This window comes from Macrotis lagotis, chromosome 3 (assembly GCF_037893015.1).
Source record: "Macrotis lagotis isolate mMagLag1 chromosome 3, bilby.v1.9.chrom.fasta, whole genome shotgun sequence".
NCBI classification, from domain to species: Eukaryota; Metazoa; Chordata; class Mammalia; order Peramelemorphia; family Peramelidae; genus Macrotis; species Macrotis lagotis.
In genome coordinates, this window is record NC_133660.1 from 304,149,561 (window position 1) to 304,164,951 (window position 15,391).

At 32.6% G+C, this 15,391-nt stretch overlaps 2 protein-coding genes across 2 annotated transcripts; both read right to left on the minus strand.

Annotated features, from left to right (window-relative positions):
* Positions 1 to 3,652: 3,652 nt before the first annotated feature.
* On the minus strand, positions 3,653 to 4,582 carry LOC141517092 (olfactory receptor 4C12-like). Its single transcript, XM_074228011.1, has one exon. The coding sequence runs from the start codon at positions 4,580 to 4,582 to the stop codon at positions 3,653 to 3,655; it is 930 nt and encodes a 309-aa protein (XP_074084112.1).
* A 9,827-nt stretch (positions 4,583 to 14,409) lies between these two features.
* LOC141517094 (olfactory receptor 4C12-like) lies at positions 14,410 to 15,339 on the minus strand. Its single transcript, XM_074228012.1, has one exon. It carries the CDS (start codon positions 15,337 to 15,339, stop codon positions 14,410 to 14,412), a length of 930 nt encoding a protein of 309 aa, XP_074084113.1.
* Between the last annotated feature and the right edge of the window lie 52 nt (positions 15,340 to 15,391).

Here is a 15,391-nt window from a genome sequence, read left to right on the forward strand (position 1 = left end):
AGGGATAAGTATGTTTCTGTGAACTTCATTGCTTTTGGATTTGACCTATATTTTCACTCATTTAGGATCTTTCAAAGGAACTCCAACCCCCATACACATTCACACCTTCTTTGAAAATTATAGTCAGATACTACTTGTCTGAATTTAAGTGACTTCTAGTATCACACCTACTAAATCAAAAGCAGGGCTTTTAGCATAGATTTTTAAAAATGCAAGCCTGCCTCATTAGCTACTACACAATCTCCATTTCAAATGTATTATTATAATTTTTGTATAAAAAGTGTTAGGCCACTAACAAAAATATATTTCATGAAATTTAGTAACGAAGTGGCAGTTTATTATGATTTATGTCAAAAATGTGTTGAGTTGGAAAAACTTACATTTTGAAAAACTTACATTTGTTGTTTATATGGACGAAAGCAGCTTCTGACATATACAGCCTTGTTATAAATATCTCTATGTAATAAAATATATTCAATTCAGTTTCAATATGCATAGATTGTCCATATTCCTAATGGAATCTTCCATAGTAAATATCTTATAAGATAATAGATATAACACATTAAAAAACATTTCAGAGAGACTCAGAGAAAAAATGGATTTGGTCAAAGGAATTCAGGCACTGAGTCTCCCTGGAGAAGTAAAGGAGCTGAAACTCTATTCAAAGAAAATCCTGAATTCAATTCAACATCAGGAAAACATTGAATAACTAAAGGTTCCTTGATAGTATCCTATAACTACAGGCAGTAGACAAAATCTGTGGCAGACATCAGTCCAAGCTCTCTCAAGTCATTCTATCTCTTCACTTGGCTATATAGAAAAATTGAGAAAGTGATTTCTTCTTTATTTGCAAATATTTAAAGATGATACTAAAAAAGAATACTGACCTATTCCCATGACTCACGCTACCTTCTCAGAGGACTTAATTATCAGTGATTTTAAAAGGGCTTTGACTTAGAATTAGAGATGGGATTTTGGTGAATTGTTTATGAAAAAATATGTCTGCCTAGTTGACTCTTTTCCCTGCATTTGGGGTTTGCTTTCTCTGCCTTCAAAGTCATGGGGTAAAAAGTCCTATTAGGACTAATCCTCTGGAGTATTAACAAGAATGCCGTCCTGGGTGAAGAATAAGACATCTTGTCTGGGTTGGGAATATTACTACAAAATCCACATTGATATACTTTTCTTTTCTTCACTTATTTTCTTTATTACATGTAAACAAACATTTTAAACATTTGTTTTATCTTAAATTTTGAGTTCCAAATTCACTCTCTTTCTCCCTCTCTGCCCTCCTCCTTGAGAAGACAAACATCTTGATATAATACATTTATATATTAGCCACATTATAATGTAAATGTCGAAATAAAAATTAACATTCAAACTACCTCAGGTCTTTCTTTGGATGTAAACAGCATTTTTCTTCATAAGTCTTTTAGAATTGTCTTATATTATTGCACTCTAGAGAATAGCTAAGTAATGCACATTTGTTCATTATCACATTATTGTTGTTACTATGTACAATGTTGTTCTCATTCTACTCATTTTATTATACATAAATTCTTATAAGTTTCCCTGGGATTTTTTTCTGAAAGTATCCTACACATCACTTCTTATTAGCATAGTAGTATTCCATCAAAATCACAAACTACAACTTATTCAACCATGCTCTAATTGCTGGACATTCCCTCAATATCTTATGTTTTGCTTACCTGAAAAAGGACTGTTATAAATATTTTTGTACATATGCTTCATTTTCCTTTTTTTTCATCTCTTTACACTATAAACTCAAAATGGGTATGGCCCTTTCGTCATAGATTCAAATTGTTGTCCAAAATTTGTAGTTCAGAACACAAAACAACCAATGGCATTTTAACATCTCCATTACAAAAAAAAAGACAATTATCATTTATCCTTTATTTTTCATATTAGGCAATCTGATAGCTGGGAGATAGTATTGCAGTGATGCTTTAATTTGAATTTTTCTAAATAACAGTGATTCAGAAACAGTTTTACATATTATTGTATGTAGTTAAATTTCTTCTACTGAAACCTACCTGTTCATATCTTTTGCCCATATATTTGTTGAGAAAAACATATTCAGATGAATATGACTCAATTCCATACATATTTGAGAAAAAAATATAAAGTTTGGTGTAATTTTTTTCTCCTCCAGTTTCCTTCTTTCTTTTAAGAAATAAATTATTTATTTTCCCAACTACATGGAAAGATAATTCTCAACAATAATTGATTGTCACATTTTGAGTTCCACATTTTCCTACCTCTCTTCCAGTGACAAAACACACAGAAATCATATAATTAGCTGCTTAGATATTGGTAAAGCCTTTGACAAAATACAACAGTTATTCCTATTTATAACACTAGTGTGCATAAGAATAAATGGAGTTTTCCTGAAAATAGTAACTATCCAAAAGCATCAACAAATATTATATGTAATGAGGTTCTACTAGGAGTATTTCCAATATGATCATGGGTGAAACAAGGATCACTATTCAATTACTGTTCAATATAGTATAAGAAATGTTAACTTCAGCAATGAGAAGAAAAGAAAATTTGATGGAATTAAAATTGGCAATGAGGGAGCAAAGCTTTGCAGATGATATGATGGTATATTTAGAGAATCCAAGAAAATCATCTAAAAACTAATGGAATCTATTAAATTCAGCAAAGTAACAAGATATTAAATAAACCCACATAAATCATTAACATGTCTAAATATGAACAACAAAGACCAAGGACAAGAGATTAAAAGGGAAATTCCATTAAGAGTAAATGCGGACAATATTAAATACTTGGAAATCTACCTCCCAAGGCAAACTCACTAACTCTATGAATTCAATTACAAAATAGGCATCACTCAAATAAAGTGAGATCTAAACAATGGAAAAATGCCAATTGTTCATGGTTAGGTTGAGCTAATATAATGAAAATGACAGTTCTACCTAAATTATTAATTCATTGTCATTTCAATCAAATCACTACATAACTATTTTCCTGAGCTAGAAAAAAAATAGTAACAAGATTCATCAGGAGAAACAAAAGGTCAAAATATCAAGGGAATTCATGAAAAAAAAGGTAAAGGAAGGTGGCATTGCTCTATCAGATCTAAAACTATACCATAAAACAGCACTCATCGAAACTACTTAATACCGGTTACTAAATACAATAACGGGCCAGTGGATTAGGATAGGTACAAAAGAAACAGTGGTAAATGACTATTGTAATCTATTGCTTGGCAAACTCAATCGCTGGGATAAAATCTCACTATTCAACAAAATTTGGAGGGAAAACTGGAAAAAGTATGGGAAAATCTAGGTATAAACCCCAATGGGATTTAGACATAAAGGGTGATACCCTAGAACAATGAACAAATTAAGAAGTACTCTGTCAGACTTATGAACAAACAAGAAATAGAAAATAACATAAAGTACAAAATGGATGATTTTAATTATATTACATTAAAAACTTTGTCCACTAATAATATCCATGCCACCAAGTTTAGAAATTAGATAATAAATACAAAATATGTGTAATTAATTCAAAAATAGAATTGTAATAAAGTTGTATTGTAATATTTATTAAAACGCATTTGGTAAAAGTTGATGAGATGAATCCCTTTCATTTTTTAAACTATTTACTTTTTACCTAATTTTACTATTTGACTCCAAAGCTTTCTCATAGCATTTTTCACCTCCGTATTCCTTAGTGTGTAGATTAAAGGGTTTAACATGGGGGCCACCATAGTATAAAAAACAGCCACAGCTTTATCAATGGGAAGGGTTGTCACAGGTCTCAGGTACACAAATATACAAGGCAAAAAAAATATGATGACCACAGTGATATGGGAGACACAAGTGGAAAGGGCTTTGCGTCTCCCCTCCAGACTATGATTCTTCAGGGAGCGCAGAATGACAACATAGGAGACCATTAACAAAAGGAAATTTAACAGACAGTTGAATCCACTATTAGCTGCCACAAACAGACCAAGAGCATGTGTGTCCATGCAAACAAGACTGAGTAAAGGGTACAAGTCACACATGAAGTGATCTATGATGTTGGGTCCACAGAAAGGCAACCAGATTGTGAAGAGAATTTGGACTGTTCCATGGAGAAAGCCTCCTGCCCAAGCTACTCCCACAAGGAGACCACACAACTTCCTGCTCATAATCGTAGTATAGTGGAGTGGTTTACAGATAGCAACATACCTATCATAGGCCATTACTGTGAGCAAGATGATTTCAGCAGCCCCAAACATGTGTTCTGCATAGACTTGAGTCATGCACCCATTGAAGGAGATTGTTTTCTGATCTTGTAGGGAATCCATGATAAGTTTAGGTGCAGAGGTAGATGAATACATTGTATCTATGAAAGACAAGTGTGCCAGAAAGAAGTACATGGGGGAATTTAGAGCCTGACTGTTGGTGATGGTCACCATAATGAGAATATTGCCTGTCATTGTTACCATATAAAGGATCAGAAAAATTGCAAATATCATTTTCTGCATTTTCAGATTCTGTGTAAATCCTAATAAAATAAATTCTGTCACATTTCTTCCTTTCTCCATCTGTGTTATTTGAAAGAGCAGAATAAAAAGGGATGGACTTTATCTGCAAAGATAATCAGAGACATACAGTAATTCAAAAACTCAGTATACAAGTATAAGTGAGTCATCCACAACAAATATTTTATTTTTTTATTTTGCTTTCCCAAATGACTGTACCTACATTTTTCCCAAAGCATATGCCAACCTTTCTCCATAAATATTGTAGTCAGTAGCCTTTATGATTGAAATCCCCGTGGAGAAAATCTTTAATGTTGAAAGTGAAGGACATTTAAGGGAAGAAAGTTCTTGTCCAAGTTCTGTTTGGGTGAGTAGCATTTAATTAACGCATTAGCAAATATTCATAAGACATTTACTTGCCAAAGATTTTTCCCTTTTAATAAGTCCAAGAGTGTACAATAATAATGATACCTTTTTACTGCTTTCTCCTAGTGGAGTTCGTAATCATGATCTGCCTGCCCAACAATTCTGTACACCAGATTGTTCTCAGTAGGATATTAAAAAAATCTTTTGAATTCCTATTGTAGTTTCAGTGGAATGTATAATAGATTACTGACATGCACTGAAGTCACTGACCCTAAACCAAAAAAAAACAAAAAACAAACTTAACCTGTGTGTACCCATAATTTCTCCTGCTTTAAATTTAATTTAGATTACGGTTAACTACAACATAATATCTTGGCATCTAGGAAGAAAATTTGCAATCTTCTTGTTCAATTCAAACAAAATGTGAGCATTCTCTATTTGAAATCATTCAGATTCAGAATAGGTTCTGATTTTGAGCTACATATTCTAAAACAATTTTTTATTCATTCCTAAATTACAATAAATGACTGAAAATTCTTTGAGACATATACTTTTCACAATTTGTTGTTTTTTAGTCTACTTTCCATGACTGGTTTAGTATTTAGGAAATGATAGCTCCCAAATATCAATTGTGATGGCTTCCAAAGTTTTACCACTATGATATAACCCTTTCTCTTATATAGTCTTTGCTTCATTGACTTCCATTGCTTTATTGCTGAGAACATACATTTCATTAAAAGGGGCTGATAAGAGAATACAAGATAGTTGTCTGATAAAAAAATTATGCTCTCAGCACTTTGACTCCAAACTATTTGGCATGGACATTCATAGGTTTATTCTTTTTGAATTGTCACTATTTGAACTAGTAACAATTTCCAGAACATCCTTGGTTCTGTAAACTCAAATAAATTGTCAGATTTAACAATAATTTGATCCAAGTTTATTTTCCTTTAGGAATCCTATCTTTCTTTAAAGCTATGTCTGCTATCCACTACATTTTGATGTCCACCTTCCTATTCCTATTTATTAATTTTTTCCCTTTCAAATATACTTTAATGATATGGACATATGCATAAATATTCATCCAATAAAACATGTTTCCTTAAGAGTAGAGATTGTTTCATTACAGCCTTTTCTTCTTTCAGTCTAACACATCACTTTACACAAATTCGATTCTTAAGATAACCATTAGAATGGAATGGAACCAATTTTCACAGGACATGCTCTCTAACCCTTTCTGTATTTTGAATACCTTATTTCTCTCAAATTTCAATCTTTTATTATACTTTCTCAACTGTGAAAGTGAGAAAGGAAAATATCTTTATTATATGACCAGAAGGACAGTATTATATTCTACTCTTAATTCACTGTGCTCTTCATCAGGGTAAATATAGGAAAACAGACCTCAGACAGGCTCTGGGAGACAGAATCATTATTCTCCGTGATATGCTGATGATGGTACATATTTTCTCAAAGAAGCAACCTCAAGTGAGATGTATCTGAATCGATTATTTGTTTTTCTACTTTACGATTACAGTCCTAGAGAATAATTTCTCATGTATCTATTACCCATGTAAGGCCTCCAACTCTCAATGAGATACTTATAGGATACCATACACACACCCAGACACACAAAATAACAGCTAAGAACTATGGTAATGATAGGTAAAATTGACATAGTGCTTTCAGTTTCGCAATTCATTTTATAAATATCATGTGTTTTGATACAAACACCAAATCTGTAAGATGGGGAATATTCATTATATCCATTTTAAAGAGGATGAAGAAAGTGAGCACAGCACGGGGGTGAAGTGACTTAGCTAGAGATACATAGTTTAATTTCAGTTTTCTTCCCCTGTCTCCCAACCATACTCTATATCCTCTGAAAGCTAAGTCCCTCAAATCATAAGGTCCATTTGCTTTATTCATTCCGATATTTTTATCATAACCAGTGTTCTATTCCATTTTCTTGTATTCTTTGGACCTTTTTAGAAGATGTAAAAAAGTCTTGCCAAAGTAATCTATGGTGTAACTGAAAAAAGCAATAATTATAAATATATAAAATTTTACATTAATTTTCTACAAATAAAATAGGTCATATTCAAAAACATATTTATTTCTTTTTCTCAAATGATCAAAGTTATTCCTTTAGCATCTATTGAAACCAGACTTCTATGAGTCATAGAAAAGAGTGAACTGGGTATGATTGAAAAGTACAAAAGAGTTAACTCACTGGGAAGTTGTGTTAATAGGAATCTTCTATGTTATCTGTGTACAACTGCACCTAAGTGCGACCTTTATCTCAATCTTGGGAAGAGTGAATAGGATATTGACCTGAAGTCAAAAAGACCTGAGTTCAAATTTGACCTCAGACACTTGACAACTTTTCAGCTGTGTGTCCTTGGGCAGGTCACTTCATTTTGATTGCTTCACATCCAGGGCCATCTACAGTTATCCTGATTCATATCTGGGCACTGGACCCAGGTAATTCTGGAGGAGAAGGTGAGATTGATGACTCAGCACAGCCTCCCTTAATTCAAATCAAATTCATGTGCATAGCATGACATCACCTCCCAGATGTCACAGTGTTCTTAAAAACAAAGGGAGATTGTTATCTTTACCACCTTTATCTTCACACTCCAATTTCTTTAGCCATATGGAAAGAGTAGGGATACGTACGTTTCTGTGAACTTTATTGCTTTTGGATTTGACCTATAATTTCATTCATTTAGAATCTTTCAAAGGAACCCCATCCCCCCATACACATTCACATCTTCTTTGACAATTATAGTCAGATACTACTTGTCTGAATTTAAGTGACTTATAGTATCACAAGTACTAAATCAAAAGCAGGAATTTTGGCCTAGATTCTCATAAATACAAGCCTAACTCATTACCCAATACACCAACAACAATCTCTAATGTAATTATAATTTTTCGTATTAAAAGTGAAAAATTATAACCAAGTGGTAGTGTATTATGAAATAAGGTAAAAATGTGGTAAGATAAAAAAGACTTACATTTGTTGTTTATAAGTATGTAAGCAGCATCTGATGTATTCAGGTGTGTTATAAATATTGCTATGTAATAAAGTATAGTCAATCCTGTTTCAGTATGCATAGATTGTCCATGTTCCTAATGGAATCTTTCATAGTAAATATTTTCTAAGATAATAGATGCAACACCTTAAAAAAACATTTCAGAGAAACTCAGAAAAGCAATGGTTTTGGTCAAAGGAATTCAGGCACTGAGTCTCCCTGGAGAAGTAAAGGAGCTGAAACTCTATTCACAGAAAATCCTGGATTCAATTTAGCATCAGGATAACATTGAATAACTGAAGGTTCCTTGATAGTATCCTATAACTACAGAGAGTAGACAAAATCTGTGGCAGACATCAGTCCAAGCTCTCTCAAATCATTCCATCTCTTCACTTGGCCATATAGAAAAATTGAGAAAGTGATTTCTTCTTTATTTGCAAATATTTAAAGATGATCCTAAGAAAGGATACTGACCTATTCCCATGACCCATGCTCTCTGCTCGGAGGACTTAATTATCAGTGATTTTAAAAGGGCTTTGTCTTAAAATCAGAGGTGGGATTTTGGTGAATTGTTTATGGAAAAAATATGTAGGTTTAGTTGGCTCTTTTCCCTGCCTTTGGGGTTTCCTTTCTCTGCCTTCAAAGCCATGGGGTGAAAAGTTCTATTAGAATTAATCCTCTGGAGTATTAGCAAGAATGCAGACCTGTGTAAAGAACAAGACATCTTCTCAGGGTTGGGAATATTACTACAAAACATACTTTGACTACTTTTCTTTTTTAAACTTAGATATTTTTTCTTTATTACATGTAAACAAATATTTTAAACATTTATTGTATCTTAAATTTTGAGTTCCAAATTCTCTCTTTCTCCCTTTCTGCCCTCCTCCTTGAGAAGACAAACAGCTTGTTATCAAATATTTATGTATTAGCCACATTGTAATGAAAATGCAGAAATAAAATATAACATTCAGACTACCGCAGTTCTTTCTTTTGAGGTAAAAAGCATTTTTTTCTCATAATTCTTTCAGAATTGTCTTATATCATTGCATTACAGAGAATAGCTAAGCGATTCACATTTGATCATCATTTCATCTTTGTTGTTACTATGTACAATATTCTTCGGGTTCTACTCATTTTATTATGCATAAGTTGTTATATGTTTCCCCAGGATTTTTTCTGAAAGTATCCTACACATCACTTCTTAATAGCTTAGTAGTATTCCATCAAAATCACAAACTACAACTTATTCAACCATGCTCCAACTTCTGGACGTTCCCTCAATGTCTAATGCTTTTGTTACCACAAAAACAAGTGCTATAAATATTTTTGCATATATATATATATATATATATCATTTTCCTTTTTATTTCATCTCTTTGAGCTATGAACTCAGAAGCGGTATGTCCCTTTGACCATAATTTCAAATTTTTGTCCAAAATTTGTAGGTCAGGTCAGAACACAACTAATGGTATATTAATGTTTCAATTTTTCTGCATTACCTCAAATTACCACAAAAGACAAATATCATTTTTTCTTTTATTTTACATATTGAGCAATCTGATAGCTAGAAGATAGGAATGCAGTGGTACTTTAATTTGAATTTTTCTAAACAATAGTGATTTAGAAAACATTTTTTCATATTATTATAGGTAGTTAAGATTTCTTCAACTGAAAACTACCTGTTCATATCTTTTGCCCATATATTAGTTGAAGAAAAGATATTCAGATAAATATGACTCAATTTCTGACATATTTGAGAAAAGATATATAAAGTTTGGTGTAATTTTTTTCTCCTTTAGTTTCCTTCTTTATTTTAAGAAATAAATTATTTATTTTCCCAACTACATAGATAGTTCTCAACAATAATTGATTGCTACGTTTTGAGTTCCACATTTTCCTACCTCTCTTCCAATAACAAAACACACAGAAATCATATTATTATCTGCTTAGATCCTGAAAAATCCCTTGACAAAATGCAACAGTTATTCCTATTCACAACACTAGTGTGCATAAAAATAAAAGGTGTTTTCCTTAAAATAATTAGCTTTATCGATCTAAAACCATCAACAAGTATTATATGTAAAATAAGGATCTACTAGGAGTATTTCTAATATGATAGAGGTGAAACAAGGATTACTATCCAATCACTTTTCAATATAGTATAAGAAATGTTAACTTTAGCAATGAGAAGAAAGAGAATTTGATGGAATTAGAATTGGCAATGAGGAAGCAAAATGTTGTAGATGATATGATGGTATATTTAGAGAATCCAAGAATATTATCTAAAAACTAATTGAAGCTATTAAATTCAGCAAAGTAACAAGATATTAAATAAGCCAAAATAAATTATTAGCATTTCTAAATATGAACAACAAAGACCAAGGAGAAGAGATAAAAAGAAATTCCATTTAAAGTAAATGCAGGCAATACTAAATACTTGGAAATCTGCCCCAAGACAAACTCACTAACTCTATGAACTCAATTACAAAATAGGCTTCACACAAATAAAGTCAGATCTAAACAATGGAAAAATGCCAATTGTTCATAGTTAGGTTGAGCTAATACGAGGAAAATGACAATTCTACCTAAATTATTTATTCATTGTCATTTCACTCAAACCACCACATAACTATTTTCCTGAGCTAGAAAAAAATGGTAGCAAAATTTGGAGCAACAAAAGGTTGAAATATCAAGGGAATTGATGGGGGAAAAAATGAAGGATGGTGGCCTTGCTCTATCAGATCTAAAACTATACCATAAAGCAACAATCATCAAAACTGCCTGATACTGGTCATTAAATAGAATAATGGACCAGTGGATTAGGATAGGTACAAAAGAAACAGTGGTAAATGACTATTGTAATCTATTGCTTGGCAAACTCAAATGCTGGGATAAGAACTAGCATAAGATCTCACTGTTCAACGAAATTTGGAGGGAAAATTGGAAAAAAAGTATGGTAAAATCTAGGTATAAACCCCCATGGGATTTAGACATAATGGGCAATACCATAGAACAATGAATAAATCAAGAAGTACTCTGTCAGAGTTATGAACAAACAAGAAATAGAAAGTGTTATAAAGTATAAAATGGATGATTTTAGTTATATTAAATTAAAAACTTTTTCCACTAATAAAACCCATGGCCACCAAGTTTAGGAAGATAACAGAAATCTAGGAAACAAGTTTTGCAGTTAGGAGTTCTAATAAATGTCTCATTTCTAAAATGAGAATCGAATCAAATTTATAAGGTTACAAGTCATTCCCCAATTGATAGATGGTCAAAGATTATGAACAGATAGCTTTCAAATGAAGAAATTAAAGTTATTTATAATCTTATGAAAAAATGGTCCAAATCATTACTGATTAGTGAAATGCAAATCAAAATATATATCAGGTAACCTCACATCTATCAGATTGGCTAAGATAACAAAGGGGAAACAATCAATGTTGGAGAGGTTGTGTGAAGACTGGAACATTAATTCACTGTTTATGAAGTTGTGAAATAATGCAACTGCTCTGGAAAACATTATGCAACCAAAAGAAGAATAACACTAATCATACTCTTTCATCCAGCAATGCCGATGCTAAGAAATTATCCAGAAAACTCATACAAAGTGGAGAAAATCGCACATGTTCCAAAATATTCACAGCAGCTCTTTTTGTATAGTGCCAAAGAATTGAAAATTGAGGGGATCCCCATCAATTGGAGAGGGATGACTGAACAAGTTGTAGTATATGAATGCGATAGGGTACTATTGTACTGTAAAAATCATTAATGGTCAGAATGTAGAGAAATATGGAAAGAATTACAGGACCTGATGCTGAGCAAAGGGAGCTGAACCAAGAGAACTTTGTACCCATACACAACAACAGTTGCACCAACTTTGGTGTTGATAAACTTTGATAGATACAGCTCTCTTAGTCCTTCAGAGAACTAGGAAAACATTGGGATATCTATTATTGACAATACTATCCACATCCAGAGGAAGAAAAACAAAACAAGCAATCAAAAAACAATTTACAAAATCTGAATGAATCATGTTCACTTTTTAAAAACTTCTCTCATGTTTTTACTTCCTCTCTCATGCTTTTCTTTCTTTGCCCTTAGTCCTAATTCCTCATACAGAAAATGACTAATTTGTAAAAAGCTTAAACTTGAATGTACATCTGCAATGTTCATACCATTTGCCACTGAGGAGAGAGGGGTAGGAATAGAGTGTGTAAGGAAATTATGTGACTTATAAATGTACATGTGTATGTGCATGAATGTTGAAAAGCTTTTATAACATGTAATGGGAAAAATGAAATAAAATATCAATGGGAAAAATAAAAGTTTTGTATTAATATTCTTTCTCCACTTTAATTCTTCCTTGTTTAGGTATTAGCAACATATTGGTGTCAATTAAGGTATTCAAAACCAACTTCATCTTTTTGTAAAAATAGCTTATATTGGATTAGAATTTATTGTTCTTTATATGGTTGGTAGAATTCATATGAACATCTGACCCTAGAGACTGTTTCTTTGGGAGTTCCTTGATGATGTTGTTCAATTTCTAATTTCTGAAGTGAGATTAGATAATTTCTAATTTCTGAAGTGAGATTAGATAAAATTTAATTTCCTCTTCTGTAAATTTTGGCTATATGCAAATACATACATACATACATACATAGACTGATCACAGATCTGTGATGGCTTCAAGGTAAGAAGAGATAACTTTAGATAGATATATAAATTTAAGATAATCTATATATTGCCTCAACAGAAGATTTTAGCCCACATGCAAGAGGTGGCAAGAACGTTCCAATTTACATATGCAGTTGATCTAGAAAGTTGCAGATTTAGTGTCTATTTCCCTAAAAGAGCTTTGTCCAACATTTATTAATAAACAGGACAGGGAACAGTGGGTAACAGAGTCAATAAAATTTTCAGCATGTTTTATATCTGATCCTATACCATCAGTTTTCATTTTGCTTTTTCAGAAAATGATTAGATCCTTTGGTTCTTGAATATGAGGGAAACTTTCTTTGATAGTTTCTTGAAAGATGATGTCTACGTTAATTTTTGAATTATGGCTTTCAGCAAGTCCAATATTTTTAAAAATATATTTTCTAGGGTCAGTGGTTTTTCCTATGAAGTATTTCACATTGTCTTCTTTTTTATTCTTTTGTTTTGTTTTATTGCATCTTGTTGTGCCTTGGAATCATTAGCTTCTATTTGCTCAATTCTAATTTTAAGAAATAATTTTCTTCAGTGAGGTTTTGTACTTCTTTTGCATTTGGCCAATTCCATTTTTAATAGAATTTGTACCTTCTTTTACATTTGGTCAATTTTGGTTTTTAAGTAGTTTTCTTTAGAGAATTTTTCTATTCTGCTTTTCAAGGCATTTTCTCTTTGAATTTTTGTATTTATTTACCATCTGGCTTGTTCTGTTTTTTAAGGTGATATTTTCCTCAGTATTTTTGGGCCCCTTTATAAAGAGGGAAAGTACAAAACACTCTTCACCTGCAGCTCCCTCATCATTATTATTATATTCTTTGTTTCCTTTTCACTAATGGTACTGAAGGCAAACAGCAGCACCCTTGTCTTCACTGGAATTGTAGTGAGTCCCTACTCCACTGAATTTTGTTTGGTATTTGAAAGGCAAATGGGGTTAAGTAGCTTGCCCAAGACCACACAGCTAGGTAATTATTAAGTGTCTGAGGCCGGATTTGAACTCAGGTACTCCTGACTAGAGGGCCAGTTTTTTATCTACTGCACAACCCTAGCAGCCCCTCCACTGTATTTTCAAGCTCTTTGGAGGGGCATTGTAGATATCTCAGGCAATTACTAGCCTCCTCGCCACAAGCATGGCTTCTCAGACACGATTCTTTTAAGCAATTATTCATTTCTACTGTATATCTTTCTTTTCAAACTTTTCCTTTAATTGGTAGCCCTGATAAAAATGATGTTTATATTCTTCTCTGAGGAATGAGGATAAAAATACCAATTTGCCATTAGATGAGAAATAATCTTGCCAGGGTCAGAGAAAAAAGAATTAAAAATATTTAGTAATTATTTCTCAGTCTTGTAATAGTAGCAATAGCAATACCCAATCTTGACTTGTAGTAGGATTCCAGTGTGATAGAGAGTATTTAATAACCTTTTGAACTGTATGAAAATTGGCCATTTTTGGCGAATGACTGAGAAATACATGATATCATCAGAAAACCAATTTAAAAAGAACTGCTAAAGATTACTGAAATTTAGGCAAGATAACAAAGTCTTCAGAACATTTTGCTTTTCCTTTAGCTTTGAAAGGGTTGAGCCTTGGTAAGCTATTAAACTTTAAATAGACATAATTATGTGTTGACTAAATGAGATAATAAATAAGAATCAAGTGTAATTAATTAAAAAATACAATAGTAATGAATAAAGTTGTAATGTAATATTTATTAAATGAATTTGGTAAGAGGTAAGGAGATGAATCCCTTTCCTTTTTAAAACTATTTATTTATTACCTAATTTTACTATTTGACTCCAAAGCTTTCTCATAGCATTTTTTACCTCCGTATTCCTTAGTGTGTAGATTAAAGGGTTTAACATAGGGGCCACCATAGTATAAAAAACAGCCACAGCTTTATCCATGGGAAGAGTTGTTGCAGGTCTCAGGTATACAAATATGCAAGGCAAAAAAAATAAGATGACTACAGTGATATGGGAGACACAGGTGGAAAGGGCTTTGCGTCTCCCCTCCAGACTATGATTCTTCAGGGAGCGCAGAATGACAACATAGGAGACCATCAACAAAAGGAAATTTAACAGACAGTTGAATCCACTATTAGCTGCCACAAACAGACCAAGAACATGTGTATCCATGCAAACAAGACTGAGTAAAGGGTACAAGTCACACATGAAGTGATCTATGATGTTGGGTCCACAGAAAGGCAACCAGATTGTGAAGAGAATTTGGATTGTTGCATGGAGAAAGCCTCCTGCCCAAGCTACTCCCACAAGGAGACCACACAACTTCCTGTTCATAATCGTAGTATAGTGGAGTGGTTTACAGATAGCAACATACCTATCATAGGCCATTACCGTGAGCAAGATGATTTCAGCAGCCCCAAACATGTGTTCTGCATAGACTTGAGTCATGCACCCATTGAAGGAGATTGTTTTCTTATCTTGTAGGGAATCCATGATAAGTTTGGGTGCAGAGGAAGATGAATAGATTGTATCTATGAAAGACAAGTGTGCCAGAAAGAAGTACATAGGGGAATTTAGAGCCTGACTGTTGGTGATGGTCACTATAATGAGAATATTGCCTGTCATTGTTAACATGTAAAGGATCAGAAAAAATGCAAATATCATTTTCTGCATTTTCAGATTCTGTGTAAGTCCTAATAAAATGAATTCTGTCACATTTCTTCCTTTCTCCATCTGTGTTAATTGAAAGAGCAGAATAAAAAGGGATGAACTTTATCTGCAAAGA